At 46.5% G+C, this 24,721-nt stretch overlaps 1 protein-coding gene across 3 annotated transcripts in view; it reads left to right on the forward strand.

Annotated features, from left to right (window-relative positions):
• Positions 1–24,721, forward strand: part of CHRNA4 (cholinergic receptor nicotinic alpha 4 subunit) — an 84,444-nt gene that overhangs the window by 55,707 nt on the left and 4,016 nt on the right. For 2 of the 3 annotated variants that reach the window (XM_081196213.1, XM_081196215.1), the window contains 2 exons: positions 3,725–5,108; positions 11,506–11,565. In XM_081196213.1, the coding sequence (XP_081052339.1) occupies positions 3,725–5,108; positions 11,506–11,565 (1,444 nt within the window). The remainder of the gene's footprint in view (positions 1–3,724; positions 5,109–11,505; positions 11,566–24,721) is intronic. The other variant, XM_081196214.1, reaches the window with a different exon arrangement.

Genomic DNA, 24,721 nt, shown 5'->3' on the forward strand with positions numbered 1-24,721 from the left:
GGGTGAGAACAGAAATTGCGCGGCGGCAGCGGGAGGCCCCATTAGTTAAAGTGGTGCTTCAGGTTAAGAACTGTTTCAGGTTAAGAACGGACTCCAGAATGAATTAAGTTCTTAACCCAAGGTACCACTGTATGCTTTTTCTAGGTGGGGGGGATGGTATCAGGGATGCATCACATTATTTCTCTGGGTATCTGAAGGCAGAACAGAGAACTTGGCAGAAATGGAGGATCAGGTTTCTCCAAATGTAGCGTGCAATGGTTTTGTGCTAAGTTATATGCACAAAAGGGACGCAGGTGGCACTGTGGGTTAAACCACAGAGCCTAGGACTTGCCAATCAGAAGGTTGGTGGTTCGAATTCCCGCGACGGGGTGAGCTCCCATTGCTCAGTCCCTGCTCCTGCCAACCTAGTAGTCGAAAGGACCTCAAAGTGCAAGTAGATAAATAGGTATCGCTCCAGTGGGAAGGTAAACACCATTTCCGTGCACTGCTCTGGTTCGCCAGAAGTGGCTTAGTCATGCTGGCCACATGACCTGGAAGCTGTACGCCGGCCCCCTTGGCCAATAAAGCGAGATGAACGCTGCAACCCCAGAGTCGGCCACGACTGGACCTAATGCAATTAGTGCAATTCTGGGCTGCATCAATAGGAGTATAGCCAGTGGCGTAGCGTGGGGGGTGCCAGGGGTGCCGGCCGCACTGGGCGCAACATCTGGGGGGGCGCGAGTCCAGAGGGAAGGGACAAGTTCCTTCCTCCGCAGGGCTCCCCGCCGCCACCGCCAGCCTTGCGCCCTAGCGCGCGCACGCCCCCCGCCGCCGCTGCGGCTGCGCTCCGCTCACTGCTCGCAGGAGGAGCAGCCGCTGCAGCAGCGCAGACACCGCCACCGACGCCTGGAGGGGGCACCGCTGGCTCCGGCTCTCAGCGCAAGTCTCAGCCGCGGGGGGGGGGGCGAGGACGGAGCCCGGCTGGAAGCCCCCGGACCCGGCCGGGAGGAGGAGAGGCGCTCGCCAAGCCCGGATCTGGAGCTCCACCTACAGCCCGAGGAGAGGAGGGGGCGGGGAGGCGCCCGAGGGGAGGGGGCTTCGGCTGCTTCGGCCCGTGGGGGCTCCGCAAATAATAAATTTAATAAATTCCTGCTGAGCCTTTGGGGGGGTCCTTGGCTCCTTCGCTCGCCCCCAGCCCCAGTGGCGTAGCGTGGGGGGTGCAGGGGGGCCGGGCGCAACATGGGGGGGCGCTCGCACTCGAGTGCTAAAATCCACGGGTTAGGGGGCGCAAATTACTTGCCTTGCCCCGGGTGCTGACAACCCACGCTACGCCACTGAGTATAGCATCTAGATCAAGGGAAGTAATAGTGCCACTGTATTCTGCTCTGGTCAGACCTCACCTGGAGTACTGTGTCCAGTTCTGGGCACCACAGTTCAAGAAGGACACTGACGAACTGGAACGTGTCCAGAGGAGGGCAAGCAAAATGGTCAAAGGCCTGGAAACGATGCCTTATGAGGAACGGCTAAGGGAGCTGGGCATGTTTAGCCTGGGGAAGAGGAGGTTAAGGGGTGATATGATAGCCATGTTCAAATATATAAAAGGTCATATAGAGGAGGGAGAAGGGTTGTTTTCTGCTGCTCCAGAGAAGCGGACACGGAGCAATGGATCCAAACTACAGGAAAGAAGATTCCACTTAAACGTTAGGAAGAACTTCCTGACAGTAAGAGCTGTTTGACAGTGGAATTTGCTGCCAAGGAGTGTGGTGGAGTCTCCTTCTTTGGAGGTCTTTAAGCAGAGGCTTGACAACCATATGTCAGGAGTGCTCTGATGGTGTTTCCTGCTTGGCAGGGGGTTGGACTCGATGGCCATTGTGGTCTATTCCAACTCTATGATTCTATGCTTCTAATGGTCAGGGGTCCCTTTTCCTTTACCTTACATGCACAAAAGTTCAAAGAGTTAGATGAAAATAGGCACACGGTCAACTAAGAAGGGAATGGTGGTTGGGACTTTGCAGCTAGGCTTGGGTTTGGCTGTTATAATTATGAACGGGAAGTGGTATTTTTTCCAGACGAGAGACCAGACAGACATTTCAAGCAGACTGAATAATTAACTTGCACAGCATGCAGACATAATGTGCAACACTACGAGGTCATTAAGATTCCATCGCAATCTTTCGATCAATAGGACATCATTTGACATGCACAAATTTTGCTCCCCAACCCAACAATTCCTGTGGGGACCCTGATGGTAGTACAGCATGGTGGCAGCTGAGAGGATGGACTCTGAATCAGTAAATCCCCATTTACATCTCACCCTTTCCATTAAACCCCAAGCTGGCATCAGGGCAGACACTATTGCTGCGTCTCTGACCTCTCCCTTGTATAATGTGCTGGTCATCATATTGACTTTCCTTACTGGGCAGTTGGGGGAATTGTTGAGATAATGTATGTTTGGTAGTGTATGTATGTTTTGAAAACTGTGAAATGCTTTATGCAATTATTATTATTAGTAGTAGTAGTAGTAATCATTACTACTGCTACTATTTGCTCTTTATGTCTGGTTCACACAACCAGTCATCATAAGATATATTTTGGGCAGAGGGTGATAATAATAATAATAATAATAATAATAATAATAATAATAATAATAATAATAATAATAATAATATATTTATACCCCACCCATCTGGTTGGGCTTCCCCTGCCATTCTGGGCTGCTTCCAAAAAAATATTAAAATACTGTAATACATCAAACATTAAAAGCTTCCCTAAACAGGGCTGCCTTCAGATGTCTTCGAAAAGTCTGGTAGTTGTTGTTCTCTTTGACATCTGGTGGGAGGGCATTCCACAGGGAGGGCGCCACTACCGAGAAGGCCCTCTGCCTCGTTCCCTGTAACTTGGCTTCTCGCAGCGAGGGAACCACCAGAAGGCCCTCGGCGCTGGACCTCAGTGTCTGGGTGGAACGATTGGGGTGGAGACGCTCCTTCAGGTATACTGGACCAAGGTCGTTAAGGGCTTTAAAGGTCAGCAGCAACACTTTGAATTGTGCTCGGAAACGTACTGGGAGCCAATGTAGGTCTTTCAAGATGTAGCTTTGTGAACACACCAAGCCACCCTACATCATGCAATTGCTATTTAACAGATTCTGGAAATCTATATTTTAACAAAATGTTATCCAGGATTGTGTGCCTGAGGATCTAACAAGTTTACAGTTGCCATGTGTCCTCTTTTTCCAGGACACATCCTCTTTCTCAGGGGTAATTTTTTTGTCTGGGTGGATTTTTAAAATTTGCCAAAATGTCTCTGGCTATAATTTCTGGATGACACATAGATATAGCTGGTGGCTGAAGACTCTCTCTCTTCTCCTGCCCCTCTCATCAATATATCACAGCTTCTATAGCCTACATACAGTAGGGGTATTTAAAATGAGAGTCGTCATAGCATCCTCCTTTTTGCTCTTCAAAATATGGCAACCCTAGAGGTTAGCATTGCAGAAGACGCTTACCTCTTCTGTAGCTCCCTTTGCACTAAGTCCACCTAAATAAGTCTTAGCTGAATGGAAGTGTTTTTCCAGGGTTTCAGGCAGGAATCTCTCTCTATCCTACCTGGAAATGTCAGGGATTGCACATGAGACCTTTTGCGTGCGAAGCAAGTGCTCTGCTTCTGAGCTAACACAAATACATGAGAAGGCCTTCTACTGATTATCCTTTTCTTTCCTGTGTTTTATTCTCCTTTCCTAACACAGTGCGGATGGGGATTTCGCAGTCACCCACCTCACCAAAGCCCACCTCTTCTACGACGGGCGGATCAAATGGATGCCTCCAGCCATCTACAAGAGCTCCTGCAGCATCGACGTCACCTTCTTCCCCTTCGACCAGCAAAACTGCACCATGAAGTTTGGCTCGTGGACTTACGACAAGGCCAAGATAGATCTGGAGAGCATGCACCGCCATGTAGACCAGTTGGACTACTGGGAGAGTGGAGAATGGGTGATCATCAATGCTGTGGGCAACTATAACATCAAGAAGTATGAGTGCTGCTCGGAGATCTACCCTGACATCACCTATTCCTTCATCATCAGACGCCTTCCTCTCTTCTACACCATCAACTTGATCATCCCCTGCCTTCTGATCTCATGCTTGACTGTCTTAGTCTTCTATTTGCCTTCGGAATGCGGGGAGAAGATCACTCTTTGCATCTCAGTCCTCCTGTCTTTAACTGTCTTTCTCCTCCTTATCACCGAGATCATCCCCTCCACCTCATTGGTCATCCCCTTGATTGGAGAGTACTTGCTCTTCACTATGATCTTTGTCACCTTGTCCATCATCATCACCGTCTTCGTGCTCAACGTCCACCACCGCTCCCCTCGCACTCACACCATGCCGGACTGGGTGAGGAAGGTTTTCCTTGATGTCGTCCCACGCCTTCTCTTCATGAAGCGTCCTTCAACAGTGAAGGACAACTGCAAGAAGCTCATCGAGTCCATGCACAAGATAGCCAACTCTCAACGCTTTTGGTCTGAGATGGAAGTGGAACCCAACTTCACTACCTCGTCATCCAACAGCCCTCAGAGCAACGAGCAATCTCCCACGTCCTCTTTTTGTGCCCATCTCGATGACCAAGCAAAACCACCTCCGGTGTGCAAGTCACCATCTGGGCAGTATTCCATGTTGCACCCAGAGCCGATTCGGGCCAGTTGTACATCCCTCCAACCTCCCTGTCACCCTCTGGGAGACTCTCAGTCCAGCTCAATCTCCAAAGGCAGGTCGCTCAGTGTCCAGCAGATGTACAGCAGCCCAGTGAAAGCAGAAGAAGGGACCATACGTTGCCGGTCGAGGAGCATCCAATATTGCTACTTGCAAGAGGAGTCGTCCCAGACCAATGGGCAATCCAGCGGGTCCCCAGCCTCCCAGCGCTGCCATCTCAATGAGGAGCAGCCCAAAGCCAAACCCACTCACTGTAAATGCAAATGTAAAAAACCTGAGTCAGCCAGCACCTCAGGGCAAGGGAGCAAGACTCTTGGCACGAAAGACCAGCAGCTTTTGCTGATGTCGCCGGCCTTGAAGTTGGCCGTGGAGGGGGTCCATTATATTGCAGACCACTTGAGAGCAGAAGATGCAGATTTTTCAGTAAGTAAAAGAATAGCAGTAACTTGTTTGCATCAGCACCTTTTCGCTGCAAAGTTCTGCGACTTGGGATCCAATTTATTAGTACCACTAGTGTGCAGCTGAATGTTTTCCACCCTCATTAATCGTAATAATGTTAGATTATGTGTGTCCCCACTCCTGCAACATTCATTCAATTATTATTATTTTTGTAGCTGTTCACAACCAAACTTTCCTCAATTATTTTCCTCTTTTGCTGCCTCTTCAACATCATTTCCCCACTCTATTTTGTTTCCTTCTCAAGTGATCCTAGCCAATCAGGGATTAGGTACTGTAGAAGATGAAATCATAGCAGCATGTAGCTGATCACTGTTTGATATGTATGATGGCGCTACAAGTAAACAAAACCTATTGGGGGAAGCTTGTTCTGTAGTGGCCACATGGTGGATTGTAACCTCTCAGGGATTACTCTATGTATTGAACAGTTTATTTTGCAGTGGCCCCAGGAAAATCATTGAAGGGCTCCTTTCCGCTTCTGACAAAGCTTTTTGTGGAATCTCACCCCTTCATTTCAGCACAGAGCTAATTCCTATCATTAACATCCGAGGCTTCGCACCGCATAATCTTTACACATGGAGTCAGTCGTGGCTCCTTTACAAGTACATTTGTATGATAACATGGGCCCATTCATTCATACTGTACACTTCCAACTGCACCCTTGGTCTTAAGTGGATAGCTTAAAAATTGCAATCAGTTCTTATTTCCTGATTGAAATTATGAGTAGCAGGAGAGGGGAAGCAAGGATTAAGGGGGAAAGTTTAATATCCAAGGTGCTTAAATCTATCAGGTCCTTCATCAGGGTGTTTCATATACAGAAGTTCAACCTTCTCTAATACTATCTCATTTCCCTTTCTACTTGAAAGTGCTTAAAAGCATGTGGGCAATGTCTGGTAGACTCCAGAAGCTCAGGGTTTGATGGGAGAGATCTGAGCCAATTGTGATCCAATTTTTTGCCCCCTCAGAATTCCAGTGGTTGTGGAAGAATGGGGAGGGATGTCCAAGCGTTTAGGTGGGGGAATATAAAAGTTTTGTTTTTTAATGAGGTCATTGGGGTTTCCTCTTCTTTTCCTTCCACTTAAAAACAACATCAAGTTGCCACTGCAACTGAAGTCTGGCAACTGGGCTGATGTTCCCATGAAAATATGGGCTGGAATGCCCCATGGGAACTCATCACTTCACAATATTGCAAGTAAGAAAAATGCTTTTTGAGGGGGAAGCTACCTGAAATGGTTTCAAGTTTCGCAGAGGCTCCCTGAAAATTGCAGAAATTCTCTCCCTGAATACTTTCATGTGGGACGAAGGTCCCATGAATGCTCACGTGGGGAGATTTTGGTTCAGTTCTATTCTGAATAGGATGTCCAATAAGGTCTGCATCCTTCGAAAGGAAAAATCAAAATTTGCTTATTCCTGGTGGGCATCAGTCACGAATGGTTCACTAACCCGTTGGCTGGTTTTTATAGTTTGGGTAATTCATGAGTTTTATTATCGGTCCTGTGGGTCCTCTTTTTATAAGGTCCCTGAAAAGGCTGGTGAGATGGAATAACAGAAATATCTCAAAGGAATGTCTTCAAACTCACCTCTTCATACCCAACCTCCATAATAAGTTACATTTTCACTTTGGTAGCTCAGTTGAGGCTCTAACCAATTGGATTTTTTCAACTTGGCAATGCAGTGTGCTGTTCATTGAGTGCTGGGTGTTGAGTACCACTGAGCTCAAAGAGAGAGCCCCTTAGATGAGATACAGAGCCCTACTCCTTCTGCACCAGCAGGAATGCTGGTGAAATGGAGAGGTCCGCAAGCATTTTGGGGCAGGCAAGAGACACTGTAGACCTGGATCTTCCTGGGCTTCAAAGGCAGGTTCAGGGCTGGCTCAAGATATTTGGCTGCCTGAGGCATAATAGCATATGCTGCCTTATTGCCCCACTCCCAAGTTAAGGCACATGACGCTCAAGGCTGGCCAAGTTGTTTTGGCACCTGAGGCAGACAATCTTAATGAGCTCCTCTCCCCGTCAGTAAAATACAAGAACAAAATTAAATAACGAGCAATTTGCTGCCCTTTCTTGATAGCCAAAATCTACTCCCCAAGGCTGCTGCCTCATGTCGCCCCTTGTGGGGCTGGCCTGGGTTAGGTGATTCACAAGAGCCAATCCTATTCTGTAACCTGCCACATAACTACAACCAAGGCAGACCCTCCAAGTGTCCCTATTTTCCAGGGACATCCCTGATTTACAGAAGCTGTCCCAGTTTCTGATTTGATCCCGGAATGTCCCACTTTTCCTTGTTGTTGTTGTTTAGTCATTTAGTTGTGTCCGACTCTTCGTGACCCCCTGGACCAGAGCACGTCAGGCACTCCTGTCTTTCACTGCCTCCCGCAGTTTGGTCAAATTCATGCTGGTAGCTTCAAGAACACTGTCCAACCATCTCGTCCTCTGTCATCCCCTTCTCCTTGTGCCCTCAATCTTTCCCAGGATCAGGGTCTTTTCCAGGGAGTCTTCTCTTCTCATAAGGTGGCCAAAGTATTGGAGCCTCAGCTTCAGGATCTGTCCTTCCAGTGAGCACTCAGGGCTGATTTCCTTCAGAATGGAGAGGTTTGATCTTCTTGCAGTCCATGGGACTCTCAAGAGTCTCCTCCAGCACCATAATTCAAAAGCATCGATTCTTCGGCGATCAGCCTTCTTTTCCTTAGGATGTCACTATTTTCATTGGAGAAATGTTGGAGGGTATGGAGTTATCCGACCTCCAAGCCGTCTGAAGGCAATCTTGTGTAGGGAAGCTTTAAAAAAAAGTTTAATGTTTTATTATGCTTTTTTATATGTTAGAAGGCAACTAGAGTAGCTGGGGCAACCCTGTAAGATAGGTGGAGTATTAATAGTAAAATTATCCTTATGGAATGGGACGTCCCTATTTTCATTGGAGAAATGTTGGAGGGTATGCTACAAGCCGAGGCCTGCAGAATTCTCTCATTCTGGGACACTTGCCACTGACAAAACAACTGGAGTGCCCCCCCTGAGGGATCATAGTCTTCCTCGGACAGCTCTGCCCCCACACCTGTCCTGCCCAGCCTAGCTCAGCCCAGCCCATCTGTATCCTGCTCAGCCCTGAGTCGTATGACCCCTAGCTCTGACTTCTTGGTCCCTGCCAGGCATACGAACTCCACTCTTGCCTGCCTCTTCTGCTTCATGTCATTTACAGCCTTTCCAGCTGCTGGGGCCTGACCCTGAAGAGTCTCCAGCACTGAGCCACTGGTGCTGGATCTTGCCTCTGTGCTTCTTTATGTCTATGTTTAGCACACTGCAGTTAGTCGTGATCGCTTCAGTAGCTGTCGTGAGTTTTTTGTTTTGTTTTAAGAAGGCCAGGAGGAAAACGGACTGTGATGCCAGAACGACAACACTCATTGAAAGCAAATCAGATTGTGGTGGGAGCAAACCTCAGTTCTCAGATGCCCACCTGGCTGCACTATGACTGGAAATGGCCACTTGCAGCAGCTTTCAATGGCCATTGGTGGCGCCCAGCTCTTTCGTAGGACTGAGCACCAAAATATGGCTGAGCGTAATAAGCCATCCCTAAAGCTATTATCCCTAAAGCTATTATCTGGGAACAGAAAGCCTGCACCTTGCAAGAAACAGATAAAACCAAAAAAAGGCAAGAGCGAGAACTAAAAAGGCTGAGTTTGACTGCATTTGCCTTCATAGATAAGCCACCAACAAGACAGGGGATTATTATCACCCCTGTCTACTATTTACAAAAGTGTCTCTGGCAACTGAGTTTGGAAGGAACACCACACAGCAAAGTCCAGTTCTTAGGAGAAAGTTAAGTGGCTGTGCTAAGTTATTTTGTGGTGGAAACTAAGCTTCAGTTTCCCAGTAAGAAGAGTGGAGCACATTTCAAGGTCTCCAAGAATCTCATCATACCATTGATGACATCAACAGGGGCATGTTGAAATCTAGAGACATGTGAACAGTAGAGCCAGAGGGATCTGGAACAATACCTTGGTGTCTGTCGCGAATTCTCCACGACACTTTAGCAGAAATACTCAGAGGTTCTTCAGTGCAGTACAGTATATTTATTGTGATATATATATATACACACACACACACATATACATACACACAATACACGAGCAGTTCATACAGTCAAACAGAGTACCTGGCTGCACCTTAAGGCAAATAGGAAGACCTTTCTATCTCTCCCTCTCTGACCACACTCTTCTACACCACCCCCTTACTTGGATAGGTTTCCCTTTTAAACTGATGACAGCCAATCAACTGACAGCACATTACTGCTGAGTCTTTCTGACCCAGCACTTCCATAAAAAGTATTGCAGGCTGATTGCATCAGCCAGTTGCATCAGCTAGCAAACTCAAGCCTGCAGACTTACTATCTCACACAGCATTCTGTGAATCCTGACAGTGTCCTCAGAGTCCTTGTTTGCCTGCCCATTGCTAGAAAGTACTATATCAGAATGGGGTGATCACTTGGCTTTTCCAGGAGGCCTTCGGATTTTCCAGGAGACACATTCCTCTAATTCCCCCCTCCCCCGTCCTTAAGTACATCAGACCAGGCTTTGGATTATAAGGCGGGGAAGGTTAACGAGATACATAGACTCTACCCCACGTCTAGCCAAATCCAATTTTAGCCAAATCCATGCCCCGCATAGTTTTTTGTGTTTTTTTAAAGAGTACCGGAGGGGTCAGAACAGTGACCTACTTTGGGAATTTTATTCAAAATATTATTTGTTGTATCTATTTAACCAATGTTATATACTGCCTAAAGGTAAAGGTAAAGGGACCCCTGACCATTAGGTCCAGTCGTGGCCGACTCTGAGGTTGCAGTGCTCATCTCACTTTATTGGCTGAGGGAGCTGGTGTACAGCTTCCAGGTCATGTCGCCAGTATGACTATGAGCAGCGCACGGAAATGCCGTTTACCTTCCCGCCAGAGCGGTATCTATTTATCTACTTGCACTTTGACATGCTTTCAAACTGCTAGGTTGGCAGGAGCAGGGACAGAGCAACGGGAGCTCACCCCGTCGCGGGGATTCGAACCACCGACCTTCTGATCGGCAAGTCCTAGGCTCTGTGGTTTAACCCACAGCGCCACCCGCGTACCTTTATATACTGCCTACTCACCAGCAAACCTCTAAGAAGCTAACAAAAATATTGATTTTAAAATACCAGTAACAGCAATCATGAAACAAGTTGGAGATTCTTTAAAGAAATGCTGGAATTTAATAAAGTTATGGGCTGCTTCACGCCTCCTCCCACTGCCACCTCTGTGATAACCACTGTCAGTCATAACATCTGCTCTACAGGCTAATACTGGTACAGGTTTCTTCTCCATAATCCATCTTCACTCTTCATAGCAAGATAACCCTCCTCCTCTAACAAAAAACCAAAACAGAGTTATAAGCAGAGCATGACATTTCCGTTTGGGCTTCACCGCCTTTCTCTACCACCCCACTCCCATCACCTCGCCCAGACTCACTTACCCTTGATGGTTGAGACACTGTGCTGAGCTTGATTGTTTCTCTGCTTGATTGGGATGATCCAAATTGGGAATGTCAATGTCAGATTCCCACCTGATGTCAACAAGAAGAAATGGAGGGCTGGATTCAGCTACCCTGTTCTGCTAGCGGAAGCCAGTGGGAGGACCGCTTGCTAGTACAATGGGGCTTTCTCCCCGTACTCCTCCCATACCTCTGCTTTGAAGGGTTGGGACCACCCCTGGGAGAGTGTGCAAGGCGGAAGAGAGGGGAGATCGCTCCATCGGGAAAGCAGAAACACTAGCACTGATTGTGCAGTCTCCTTAATACTACATTCACTGCCACCAAAAATCTAGCTAGCAGCTAATGACTGACACTGCCCAATTCTCCTTGATAGAAGTTCATCAAGGAGAGGTGAAGTCCTATGCTGCTTGGGTTTGTAATATATATATATGCTGAGGTCTGCCATTGTTGAGGGTTGTGGGCTGGTAATCCTGCTGATGTGTTTGCACTGTGCCTACCTTGTTTCTGCCTAACCCCTTCCCCTCTCCAGCCCTCTCCAGTCCAAAGGATGTCAAGTGAGTGGCACAGCCCTACCAAAGCCATCCTTTGCAGTGAGGCGGTACCTGGAGTGGGACATTTCCAGGCTTAATCAGAAACAGCTGACTTTGGCTGGTAGAAGAAGGTGGTTGCTGGTTGATTTCCCCCATGCTTGGATGTACAGTAGCTGTCAGAGGACAGGTTGTCTTTAGGGCAGGGCCAGAGGGGGAAGCAGGTGGAGTAAAGATGCGACTCTGACCTTTGTACGCTAGGCTATGTTGTAACTGCAGAAAAGTCAGAGGGTTCTATACATACAGACCTCTCTCCATCCTCTACCCAGGCAAAGAAGAGGCCTTATCACAGTGCAAGGATACATCTCAGGCTGGCAAAAGCACTCAAGGTGAGTGTGGAGCAGAGTCAGTATGGGAAGAGTACCTGGACCTGAGATTCCCCCAACCCTGATCTCCCTGCTAGGGAAAATGCTTTGTCTGGAGACAATCAACTGGCTCAATCTCCAGTTGAAAGGGTGTGCTGGCCCCGGGGGGAAAGGTGCTAATACCGTAGCCGAAGTTCAGTCCAGAGTCACTAGCAGGGTAGACGAACACTGGATGAGACGCGAGGTCCGAAACAGGGAGCCAGGCAGGGGAACAGGAACGCTGGAAGGGCAGCAGCAGGAAGCCAGGCGGGGAACAGGAACACCGGAGAGTAGTAGCAGGAAGCCGGGCGAGGAACAGGAACACCGGATAGTAGTAGCAGGAAGCCGGGCGAGGAACAGGCACACTGGGTGTGCAGATCTAGGTCTGGGTAAAGCAGGTACTCCACAACGACGTTGCTCCCGCAACCTGGGACCGGGCTGCCTGGCCTTTATCTTCTTCTAAGGCCGGGGGCGGTCCCGGCCCCCAGGAGCCCCGCCTCTCTTGGCCTTAAGGCGAGCACTCCTCCTGGGAGAAACCAGTTCCCTTCGCCTCTCTGCCCTAAGCCTCTGCAGTTCAGGAGAGGCCGAAGGGCTACTGGGCCCCGGGGGAGGCTCACCTGTAGCCACTGAGTCCTCCAGCACCTCTGGGGCCAGAATGGATTCACCTGGTGCCTGCCCCTGAGGATCTGGCACAGGTGCAGGCTCCTCAGCATCTAGGCCTTGCCCCAGTTCAGCCGGCCCTGGAGGCGGGGACTCCTGTGCCGGCTGGGATTCCTCCGGTTCATCCTCTGAATCGGATTCCCAGGCCATCACAAAGGGTTTCAGAGAGACTGGGGGAAGAACTTCTGCCAGAGATCGAGGAGAGCTTCTACCACTCAGAACAGAGCTTGGGTGGAGGGGGAAACCTTTGGCCCCAGAGATGCATGGGGACCCTGGCCTAATTTCCAAAGCCTCCTGGAAGTCCAGATCGATGGCATGAGTGACCTTCCCCTTCCCAAACAGCCTGCCAGGCAGGGAGGAATACAGGAAGAGAGGGAGAGAGAAGGCTGTGTGGAATTTGTGTTTTGGGGAAAAAAACACATTCAGAAGTGCACATTTTGAGAGAAAATGCATTTTCAAATGCATAGTCAAATGCATATTTTTGTGCCAATTAAAAAAAGAAATCACAGATCAATGCAGAAACAGGGCAGCACAGATTTTTATTTTATTTTTTGCAGAAGTGATATGGACTGAAATTGGACTTAGTTGTATACCTGTCAGTAATCAAACTTCCCTTGTGAATGATCGGACCATGAAGTATATATATAGCCAGTTATTTTCATCTTCTTAAATTTATATCCTACTTTTCTCCATGAAAATCAAGGAGTCATATATATGTTTCCCAAGTGGTCACCCATCCTGGAACTGACCAAACCCAAAGCCTCACATCCTCTTCAAACCACACTCTGGGACAATTTCCAGCACTGTGGTGAGGAGCTGCTTGGAACTGCACTGAAGGCTGCAAAGATTGCAGTAAATGAAATTGGGAGAAAGCTATGCCTTGTGGACTTTGAATGATGTGGCCCTGTGAGCTGCGGTTCATTGCTGCCACAAATAGCAAAGGGCCAAACTTTTAAAGGCTATGAGAGTTCAATCCTGTGCACGTTGTGCAGCCAGCCGCAAAGCAGGAGTTCTTCCTCCTTTCCTTTCTTGTGTCTCGGTTTTCTTGAAGCAACTTGCAAGTAAACCCCACTCCGAGACAATAAAAGGGTGCTATATAGCATTCGGCAAGACTGGGAAAACAAATGGTTAAAACCTTGCACTTTTTCGTCCTTTAAAATAGTGGGGTCACAGGACTTCCGGGTTGGCGCCATCGCCGAATGGCGGACTCCCTCCGAGCTCCGGAGGGAGTCTGCTCGGCAGGGGCTGGGTCCTACCGCGCCGGCGACGCGGGGACCCTTAAAAACCACGGGCACGGAGCCCGTGGACATGGGGACTCGGCTAGTACCGTTAGCGCCCTCCCGACTCGTGAAGGAGCCTTTTTAAAGGCTACGGATCGGGTGCCGGGGAGCGGCGTGGTGCTGTGAGTCTATCGCTTCCCCTGCCGAGCGCAGCCGCATGCCATTCGTCGGAGAGCGCTGGCTTCTTCCATTGGAAATTCGGACATTTAACAACAACCCGTGAGTAATTGGGTAACCGGGTATAAAAGGAGAAAAAAAATGAATTTTTTTTCGGATTCGGCACGAGCGGGGGGGATCTAAAAAGGAAGTCAGTCCCCCCCTGATTGTAAACACGCTAAAACAAGGACTGGGAAACCAAGATCGATTCAGAAGTTTATTGCTGACAAAAATGATCAATTCCACGATGGGATATTATAAGAATTGTGCTGGAGGAGAAAAGTCGAGGGCGAGAGGGAAAAGGCAACCCCCACCTGGGAACCGGGACGATTCGGAGAACCTGGTGGAGAGAGACGGAGAATTTGACAGCTGTCAAAGTAGCTGTCAAATCTTGAGAACATAAAGAGGATTTTGTTACAAGTATTTTGCTGGTTAATTTTGTTACAATTGGACATAAATATGGATACAAAATGTCGGGGGGAAAAAAGAAACAACAACTTGACTTTTGGATTAGAGGACACAAAGTTGCTGCAACCCCCCTAGAGGGGTTTCGGGACATTACAAGTGGCGTATGTGGAAAACTACTCCGGGATGTGCACAGGTCTTATCTCCTGGGAAAGCAGCAAAACTGAAATATTATTTTGTCTACAGAGGTGTTCACAATTCAATAGAATTTTTCTATAGAAGCAAGGAAAGAACTGGACGTATGTTTTTGTTCCTGAATAACAAACCTCTGTAGAGATACTAGATCTCGGAATAAGAATGGTTTTGCAGCTGAACAAGACAGAAACCTGAGAAAGTAAGAAATAAAAGAGCAAAGGACCAACTACGTCACGGAAAGAACAATGGGAGGAGCAACAAGGACCAAGGAAAATTAAAGGCCTCTACCAGACTGGATTTTTGAAGTTAAACATCATCAAAATAAGCAAATTTAAAGAAAACCGGCAAGATGGACTGAGAAAAATTTGGCTGTGGACTTGAGACCTCCAGGCCAACAACATACAGACTGATGGACATGGGGAATCCAAACCGGGGAAGGGAGGGGGAATTTTAGAATCCAAAGGCTATGTAACCAACTTTTGGAATCTTCTTCTATCTTTTATCTTCTATCTTTCTATCTAACTTTGGTATTTTGATTTAACATGTTTTGGGGGGGAAAAAGGGGGAATTCGTGGAAGGAAACGGGGTAGATCTTGGGGGAAAAACTTTTTTCTTTTTTCTATTTTGTTAAGGATATTGTAATTTAAATTGGCTAATAGGTACAACATATTAGGTTTGAATTGGGAATGAGAGCTTGTGGAACTAACTTAGGGAAAGGGGAATACAGTCGGGAGGGGAAGGAGGGAGTCCCAGAAAGAAGGTTACGAAAATATGGGTTTAAAGTGGGTCTTTTTATTTCTTTCTTTTCTTCATCTTTTCTATCCTTTCTATTCTGTTATTATTGGAAATTATAATAAATATGATTAATAAAAAAAAAAAATAGTGGGGTCACAGAGATTCGACAGAGTTGCAGCCCCCATCCATGCATGTTCACTAGCATATGAAAGCAGAGTCCATCATCTAAACCAGGCCAAAATAGATTGCAGGTTAGCAACTGCAAGTCCCTGGGCCAAATCCGGGCCACTAAAAGATGCTTATTAGCTCCATTTCCTTTGCCAGTCAAGAAAGCAGTAGCAACAAGTTTGGAAAAAGTGACTTCTGTGGCATCTTGACCTTAAGACAGAGGGTAAAAAGGTAAAGGTAAAGGGACCCCTGACCATTAGGTCCAGTCGTGGCCGACTCTGGGGTTGCGGCGCTCATCTTGCTTTATTGGCTGAGGGAGCCGGCATACAGCTTCCGGGTCATGAGGCCAGCATGACTAAGCCACTTCTGGCGAACCAGAGCAGCGCACGGAAATGCCATTTGCCTTCCCACTGGAGTGGTACCTATTTATCTACTTGCACTTTGACGTGCTTTCGAACTGCTAGGTTGGCAGGAGCAGGGACCGAGCAACAGGCGCTCACCCCGTTGCAAGAATTCAAACCACCGACCTTCTGATCGGCAAGTCCTAGGCTCTGTGGTTTAACCCACAGCGCCACCCGCATCCCTAAGACAGAGGGTAGCACCTCTCAAAGTAGCCCTCTGGGAAATCTACTTACTGACCAGACATCTGAATAATAATTTCGTTTAAGCTAAGGCTGGCCACACACCAGACAGGGGGCCTGATCTGGTCTCCCCTGTTGATTCCCCCCCCCGGTCCCCCAAGGCCCCACTGATTTTGGCAGCTGTAGAAAAAAAAGTAGACATGCCACTGAGGTGTCCTTGATCAGCCCTGTAACCTGATGGAGATGCAATGTTCCCCTTCCCCCATCATCTGATGAGTGGGAGTGAGGATTGGGGTCTGTGTGGCTTGCACACCCCTGTGAGGTGTGTGTGCCTGCAAGCATGTGGAGTGTGCCCCCCCCACTTTTGCCAACCCTCACCACAGGGATAAGACCCCTGGGGGGTTGGCCAAGGGTGAATGCCACCCTCAGACGAAAAACCTTTGCTCCCCTTCATCTAAGGAAATCCTGAACTGCCCAGTTGCCACCTGCCCAGTCAGATTTGATCTGAACACAATAATAGCCTCCTACCCAAGAAACAGAAAACCCATCAACTGCTGTTCTTGCTTTGCAGTCATCATAATAATAGAACTAGTCCCATTCATTGGAAGTCACACAATAGAATTTGTTCTGTGTTGCTTCCCCCCTGATTACTCATAAAAGAAGCAATCTTTTATTTTTCTTCTTTTCCGGTTTTATTTTTTTAGTTTTGCTTGCTGGGGGAAATCTTGCCACGCATTTCTCATAAATATCTTTCATAACGTTATTGAAGAAATCATTATGCTGTTATTGTTTCCCTGATCCCACACTTTCTTCTTTTTTCGCTGCCTTTAATTGGCAACATAAGGTTGGATGATGAAAAATGCAATATTTCAGGTGCTTGTTTTTCTAGCCTGTCGATGCCTCTCCCTCATGTGACGCGTCATGGCGCTTGGTGTTGCAAAGGACAGGCCCATTGCACGATTAATACAACAGAATTAACAACAACAACAAACAAACAACCCAGTGTGTGAGTGAGGACTTGAATTGGAGGGAAATAACTTACCACCGGCGGCCTTGAGTTTCCATCAACTTTATTTGGGGAAAGAGAGAGAATCCATAATATTAGAATGCTTGTTTTGTTCTTGGGTTGCTTCTGAAAAGGGAAAATTGCCTCTCTAGCTTCCAACGCCACAGGGACTAAAGTAATTTCCCCAGAAAAGTGTCTTGAACTCTGTCGGGTAAGCCTGCGCTGGCTTGTATAAATGTTTTGCATCAGAATTAACTCAATGCTTTCCCTACCTCTCAAAAAAATCAACCCTTTGCACCAATGCAACTCAAATTTCACCCCAAGAAAACTACATTCTGACATTTGTATGGATCGTGCAAATTAGGAAGCACATGAGAAGCCAGTTTATACTTTTCAGTGTTTTCTACTCTGATTTGCGTTGCAATCAGGTGTGAGGATGTGGTGGCACTGTGGTCTAAACCACCAAGCCTCTTGGGCTTGCCGATCGGAAGGTTGGCGGTTCGAATCCCCATGATGGGGTGAGCTCCCATTGCTCTGTCCCAGCTCCTGCCAACCTAGCAGTTCGAAAGCACACCAGTGCAAGTAGATAAATAGGTACCGCTGTGGTGGGAAGGTAAACAGCATTTCCATGTGCTTTGGTTTCCGTCACGGTGTTCTGTTCCACCGGTAGTGTTTTAGTCATGCTGGCTACATGAGCCGGAAAGCTGTCTGTGGACAAACACTGGCTCCCTCGGCCTGAAAGCAAGATGAGTGCCACATCCCACAGTCGCCTTTGATTAAACTTAACCATCCAGGCTTCCTTTACCTTTACCATTACCTGCAGACAGGTGTCTTTCTCCACTTTACCTAGAGATGCCGTGAACTGAACCTAGAACCTATAGCATGTGCTCCGCTGCTGAGCTGCATCCCTTCTTCTGCAAATAAAGCAAGAATCTAGTCATCATGGTTCTGTATTGAAAGCTGGTTTAAATAGGAACACAGGAGGCGGCCTTCAGTTCAGTGAGACCACTTGTCCATCTAACTCAGGATTGTTGACACCTGACTGGAAGCAGTTCATCAGCATTTTAGGGAGTGGACACTCCCAGTCCTGCCTGGAGAGGCCGGGGATTGAATCAGGAACATGTAGCATGCAAATCATGTTGAATATATTTGACAATTTTTTGCAGAATATATTTTCCGTGGGTTTGTATTGCTTCACACTGCTGTGGTATTTTATGAGAAGGCAGTATAAACTGCTCTTCTTGTTGTTGTTTAGTCGTTTAGTCATGTCTGACTCTTTGTGTCCCCATGGACCACAGCACGCCAGGCACTCCTGTCTTCCACTGCCTCCCACAGTTTGGTCAAACTCATGCTGGTAGCTTCGAGAACACTGTCCAGCCATCTCATCTTCTGTCGTCCCCTTCTCCTTGTGCCCTCAGTCTTTTCCAACATCAGGGTCTTTTCCAGGAAGTCTTCTCTTCTCATGAGGTGGTCAAAGTATTGGAGCCTCAGCTTCAGGATCTGTCCTTCCAATGAGTGCTCAGGGCTGATGGATGGGTTTCAGAATGGATAGGTTTGATCTTCTTGCAGTCCATGAGACTCTTGAGAGTCTCCTCCAGCCTCATAACTGCTCTTAGGAATAAATAAACCATGTAACCATCCAGCGAGACATGCTTGGCTGATGAAACTTACCACTTAATTTCACGTTCATTTTGTCTTGGGGCATGGGTGCGTGTTGGGGAACCTGTGGCCCATCAACCCCAGTTGGCATGTCCAGTGATCTAGAACGATGTGGGTTCTAGTCTAGCAACATAGGCAGGATCACAAGTTCCCGACCCAATCTTAAGGACAAGCAACTTTCTCTCTCTCTCTCTCTTTTAAAAAAAGGAAAACTAAGATTCTCGGGATGCTGAACTTTGTGTTTGCTCACTGGGACCAAAGAGGAGACATAGCCTGTCTAATATCTGAGTGGCAGACATTAAGCCTGAGTTCCCAACTCCCTTGGAAATGTTGGGGGTTTAGTCTTGTCCTGCATAATAAATGGAAGCAATCCATCATTTGGAGAGGAAATGAAATGTTCTTGTCTGAACTGGAAATAGGACAGTTGGCTTATTCATCCTGCGCACCTTTGCAGCCATTATGCTTGAGCTCCAGAATTAACTGGCTGCAGAATGGCTTTTCTCCCCCATTACAGGAAATGATGTCGTCCTTATAAAAACAGCTTGATGGCATCTGACTCTTTAAAGGCAAGGTTATTGGGCTTTTTCAAAAGAAGAAGAAGAAGAATGCCTCCATACAAAAGGCTATTGGGACAAAAAGGCAGCATCCAGTGTTATGTGGAAACGTTTATATAATTTAGCAGAGTTTAAATGATCCACTTTTTGAGTTAATGCAGCGACAAGTGGGTTGCTAACTCGTTTGAGTCCTATCAATAATTATACCTTCCTGGTTGATATCCCTTTCTGTCCCTCTTAAAGAAAACACACATGAATCTGAATCATATTAACATAAACTACTTTACTATCAGATTCATTCAGGTTTACAGAGTTGTTCCTGAAGGCAGGCTTAGGTTGCATAACAGATAAACTATTTACTAGATAGTAGTGAGTCATGAGAAGACTGCATCCGAGCAGTTACCAGTTAACACTCCTCGCAGCACCGACCAACCAGCATGGAGCCAGTGTGGTGTAGTGGTTAAGAGCTGTGGACTCGTAATCTGGTGAACCAGGTTCACTTCCCCGCTCCTCCACATGCAGCTGCTGGGTGACCTTGGGCTAGTCACACTTCTCTGAAGTCTCTCAGCCTCACTCACCTCACAGAGTGTTTGTTTTGGTTTAGGAAGGGAAAGGAGATTGTTAACCACTTTGAGACTCCTTAGAGTAGTGATAAAGCGGGATATCAAATCCAAACTACTTCTCCTCCTCCTCCTCCTCCTCCTCCTCCTCCTCCTCCTCCTCTTCTTCTTCTTCTTCTTCTTCTTCATCTTCTTCTACAACCAACCAACCAACCAACCAACCAACCAACTGACAAAACTGTCTGCCACATAGAGGCAGTTAGTCCTCTCTCAGGATGTTGGACTTGACTGACAAGAACAGACCCATTAATGACTGGCCTAGTTCCATTCATTTTTATAGGTCTACTTTGAGTAGGACTTAGTCGGCTGCAACCCAAAGTTTCCTAGATGCCCTTGATGCTTGTCTGCAGTCAAAACCAGAAAACAATGTCAGAGCCAAGATAATGCTACTGTCCACCTCTCCGTTTTAATTGCTGGCATGTGTGAAAACTGATCATCCTTTTGGCCCCAACAACTAATGGGGGTCACCTAACAGCTTTTAAGCTCCCAAAATTATTGGGGGGAAGCCATGACTGTTTATTTTATATATATATATAATATTTATTAGAATTTTAAAGACAATAAAAGGTTACAAAATTTAAACATAAAGAATAAAAACAAAGAATAGCCATAGTAGAAAAAAGAAAGAAAAAGGGTACAAAAATACCAAAAACAAAGCACACAAAAAGTAAAAATCAGTTTAAAAAAGAAGAAAAATCAGTATTTCATATCTTATAGTTCATTTACTTGATTCCTGACTTCCTCACGCCTCCCCTTTTGTATTCCCATTTAAAATTCCTCTCAGCAAATCCTTACCCTCTATCATTTATCTTAACTCAGTATCTTAACCTGTTATAACTATGTATTTTCAACCATTGTCAATCCATAGTCTTTTTGCCAATACCACTTATTTTCCATTCCAACATCATTTTAACATTCATTAATTTTACAGTATTTCTGCAGGTAGTCTTTAAATTTCTTCCAATCCTCTTCCACCGACTCTTCTCCCTGGTCACGGATTCTGCCAGTCATTTCTGCCAGTTCCATGTAGTCCATCACCTTCATTTGCCATTCTTCCAGAGTGGGTATATTTTGTGTCTTCCAATACTTTGCAATAAGTATTCTTGCTGCTGTTGTTGCATACATAAAAAAGGAAGCCATGACTGTTTAAAGTGGTGTCATAGTGCTCTGAATTTATGGGGTTAACATGGACCTGGACTCCCTTTGGTTTTTAACATTTTTTCTTTAATCTAGAAAGTTTCCCCTTTCCCCTTAGAAAATGAGCTATTTGCCCAACAGGAGGAAACATGCAGGTGTTAAGTGAGCATCCAAGCCAATTCCTGCCCCTCCCAGCTGCATTTAGCTCCCATTTAGAAATGGGAAATACAGCCATGTATCTCCCATCATCTCATCTCATCTAACTCTCAATCCCCATGAATTTGGTGGGATTTACTTTCACATAAATATGCATAGGAAGGATTGGTCTGAAAGGGGGGAATTTAACAAGCCATCACTTATCAGGATGTGCCTGTCTTTAAGTTCCTGATCAGTATTCTGCAGAAGCCTCACTGCCACAAGGGGAATGTGGTTGTATTAAAAGTAAGTGGTTCTCCTAATTAAGTGCTTGAGGTTTTTTGTTGGTGATGATGATGTTGTTGGGTGTTTTGTTTTTGTTTTTAAAAGGAAAAAACAAAGCCAAAAGAAGGAAGCAATAGGGTGTTCCAAAAATGGCCTTGTGCAATTGGGATTTGCTAGGCGCTAGTTCCCTGTGTTTGTTTGGGTCTGTTCCTGCATACCCTCCAACATTCCTCGGATGAAAATAGGGACATTTCTCGCTCCCCCCTGCAACTGACCCTCCTTGAACCCCTCCCCATTTTTTGTCCCCATCCCCAGAGCGTTTCCTATCAGAAAAGAGTGTCACCACCACTTCACCAATGGGACACAGCACACACACCCTCCGCTGTCCTGGGAAAACCCCTTAATCCGGATTTAGTCCAACCACATGTGGGGAACATCTTCCCTAGCTGAAGGGCTTGAGAGAAATCCAGACAGAGAAAGAGCAGGGTGAGAACGTCAGCAGTTCAGTAACGAAGCAGGAAAGGACCTCTGAGTTCCACTAAAAAAAAAATCTCATTTATTCAGCCCACTGCATTTGGATTGCAACATTTGTCAGTGTTTATTTTGTGTTTGCTCTGCTGAATCACTTTGCAATAGAGCACATAGAAAATACAGAGTTGCTTTGCCCCTGACGAAGTCTGTAATCAAAACGCTTTGGGCTGAATAAATTGGCACTCTGATTGGTGTCTCTTAAAGGTCCTCTGGTCTCCCATTCAAAATGGCCTCTATCCAACATCCCAAAGCTCGCGTTTGACCTGGATACTTGTATAGCCTTACCAGGTGGGGGAAGGCCAATGGGTTACCTGTGTGGATGGAAATCGCTGTCCCAGGAGTCTTGTGTCTCACTGGAGGAGAGTCCAGGCCCAAAGGTTCTTGGTTCTAGTCCTGGTGACTCTCAACTAGAGATGGGTGAGAAAAGTGATTCAGTTCACATTTAAAGGTGAACATGTGTAAGTCACGCTTTCTGAAACACAAAGTGAAAATCAGCCAAACTTTGAAAACAGCACTTTTCTGAATTTTGCAAATCTCCAGCCAAGTGTACAAATAAAAATCACGTGATTGGGTAAAATGTGTAAATGGATGCATATATTGGTGAAAACTACATAGTAAAATATATCATATTAGAAAACTTTGCCTTGCAAAAATGGGTTTGTTAGGTAACATCACATACAAAAATGTGTAGATTAGGTGAATTTTGCACTAAAATGCTGATGAATTTTAAAAAAAAGCAAGCCGATATAGAAATGTGGAGAATTAAAGTTGAGACTGGAAAAATGAGAAAGTGAAACTGGCAAGTCCATTCGTCCTCACTCCCATCATTATGCTCCTAATAGTATCGAGAGTTTTCTTTGGAGGAAATTGCTTGCAAAAAAAAGTAAATGCTTTCCCTCTGCTCCGTATGCCAACTAACATGGGGTCCCCTAAGATGTAGAAAACAGGTCCCCTGTTAGCATGGCCCACCAAGACTATTCATCTGCCATTTTGTTGGGGAGTCTTCCTGAATGCTGGATTTTGTGCAAAGCTGCTTATACAAAGAACTACAGGAAGGGGAGAAATGGACAGCAATTTGAAAAAAAATGTATAGAACAGCATGCTATGTAGGACCCCATGAGGGAGGTATTTTCGTTCTAGTGTTTGTTGGTAAACTGGTTTCCAAAACATGGCTGAGATACACTGGCTGCAAATTGGGTACTGAGCTATGTTCAAAGTGCTGGAACTGGTATGCAAAGCCCTATACCAGTGATGGCCAAACTTGGCCATCCAGCTGTTTTGGGACTATACTTCCCATCATCCCTGACCACTGCTCCTGTTAGCTAGGGATGATGGGAGTTGTAGTCCCTAAACAGCTGGAGGGCCAAGTTTGGCCATCACTGCCCCATACAGTCTGGGACCAAGATTATCTCACCTGTTAAATACCCAACTGATCACTGCTCTCTGCCAGAAAGGGCATCCTGCAGGTACCATCTTATCAGGAGGTGCATTCCAAACTCACAGGCCTTTAATGTGGTGCCACCTACCCTTTGAAACTCCTTCCCTTCTAAGCAGAGACTTTTATCCCGGTCAGTTCCCTGCTCCTCCAAGTCTCATTACAATGAATAAAGGGCCGAGTTCCAGACCTCCAAATCAAGTTAAATTGTAAGCTGTTCTTTTGAAATATAAGTAGCTCTTTTTCTCCTCTGTGAGCTGATTTCTCCATCCTAAAAAGTACTGGGGGGGGGGTTAATTGCCCCCCAGAGAACATGTCTAGTAGGCTTGATATTAATTTAATTTGACTCTTGGGGAAACATGCAGACATTGATGAAGTTAAATAAGCATGGATGTAAGAAGCTGAAACCAAATTCTGCCAAAATTTTAGTCAGGTCTCGTTAGAGTCATAGACATGCCAAGTCCACCACTTCAGTTTTATCAATCGATGGCCCACAGCGATATCTTCCTGATGTTTATTTGGAATATCCTTTCTTGTAACTTGCAGCCATTGGTTTGAGTCCTACCCTCCACAGCAGGAGAAAACAAGCTTGTTCCCTCTTCCATGTGACAGCCCTTGAGATATTTGAAGATGGGTATCATATCCTCATTGGCTTGATCCAACAGGTCTTATGTTCTGACCTTGGACTCTGAAACAAACTAGGGCCCACTTAAGATCTTTTAGTATTAGTGATAGTGATGGAGCCTTTGAATGGAATGGCTTACATGGTCTTACTGAAATTCATTGTTTTGAACTAGGGTGGCCCTTTGTCCTGCTTTATAGATGGCAGTCCCTTATCAGAAGGGCTATCCAGCTCAAGCAGAGAGGGTTGGAAGAGCTGTGAAGTTGCCCATCCATAGTTAGAACCTGGGCAGGAGACTGGCACAAATCTCACCTGCTCACAGTCTTCCTCACTACGGTGAGAGCTGTTGCATTTCACTTGAATTATACACTTCTAAACTTGTGTAAGGGACGCGGGTGGCACTGTGGGTTAAACCACAGAGCTAGGACTTGCTGATCGGAAGGTCGGCAGTTCGAATCCCCGTGACGGGGTGAGCTCCCGTTGCATGGTCCCAGCTCCTGCCAACCTAGCAGTTCGAAAGCACCTCAAAGTGCAAGTAGATAAATAGGGACCGCTCTCTGGCGGGAAGGTAAACGGCATTTCCGTGTGCTGCGCTGGTTCGCCAGAAGCGGCTTAGTCATGCTGGCCACATGACCCAGAAGCTGTCTGCGGACAAGCGCCGGCTCCTGGCCTCTTGAGCGAGATGAGCGCGCAACCCCAGAGTCAGTCACGACTGGACCTGATGGTCAGGGGTACCTTTACCTTTACCTAAACTTGTGTACAGTGGTACCTTGGTTCTCAAATGCCTTGGTACTCAAAACAACTTGGAACCCAAACACTGCAAACCTGGAAGTAAGTGTTCTGGTTTGCAAACTTTTTTCAGAAGCTGAACGTCCTCCATTTTGAGTGTTATGCTTCCGATTTGAGTGCCATACTTCCATTTTGAGTGTTACACTGAGGTCTGTCTGTTTTTGCTATTTTTTTGCATTGGTTTTGTG

This window comes from Podarcis bocagei (assembly GCF_964188305.1).
Source record: "Podarcis bocagei genome assembly, chromosome: 5".
NCBI lineage: Eukaryota > Metazoa > Chordata > Lepidosauria > Squamata > Lacertidae > Podarcis > Podarcis bocagei.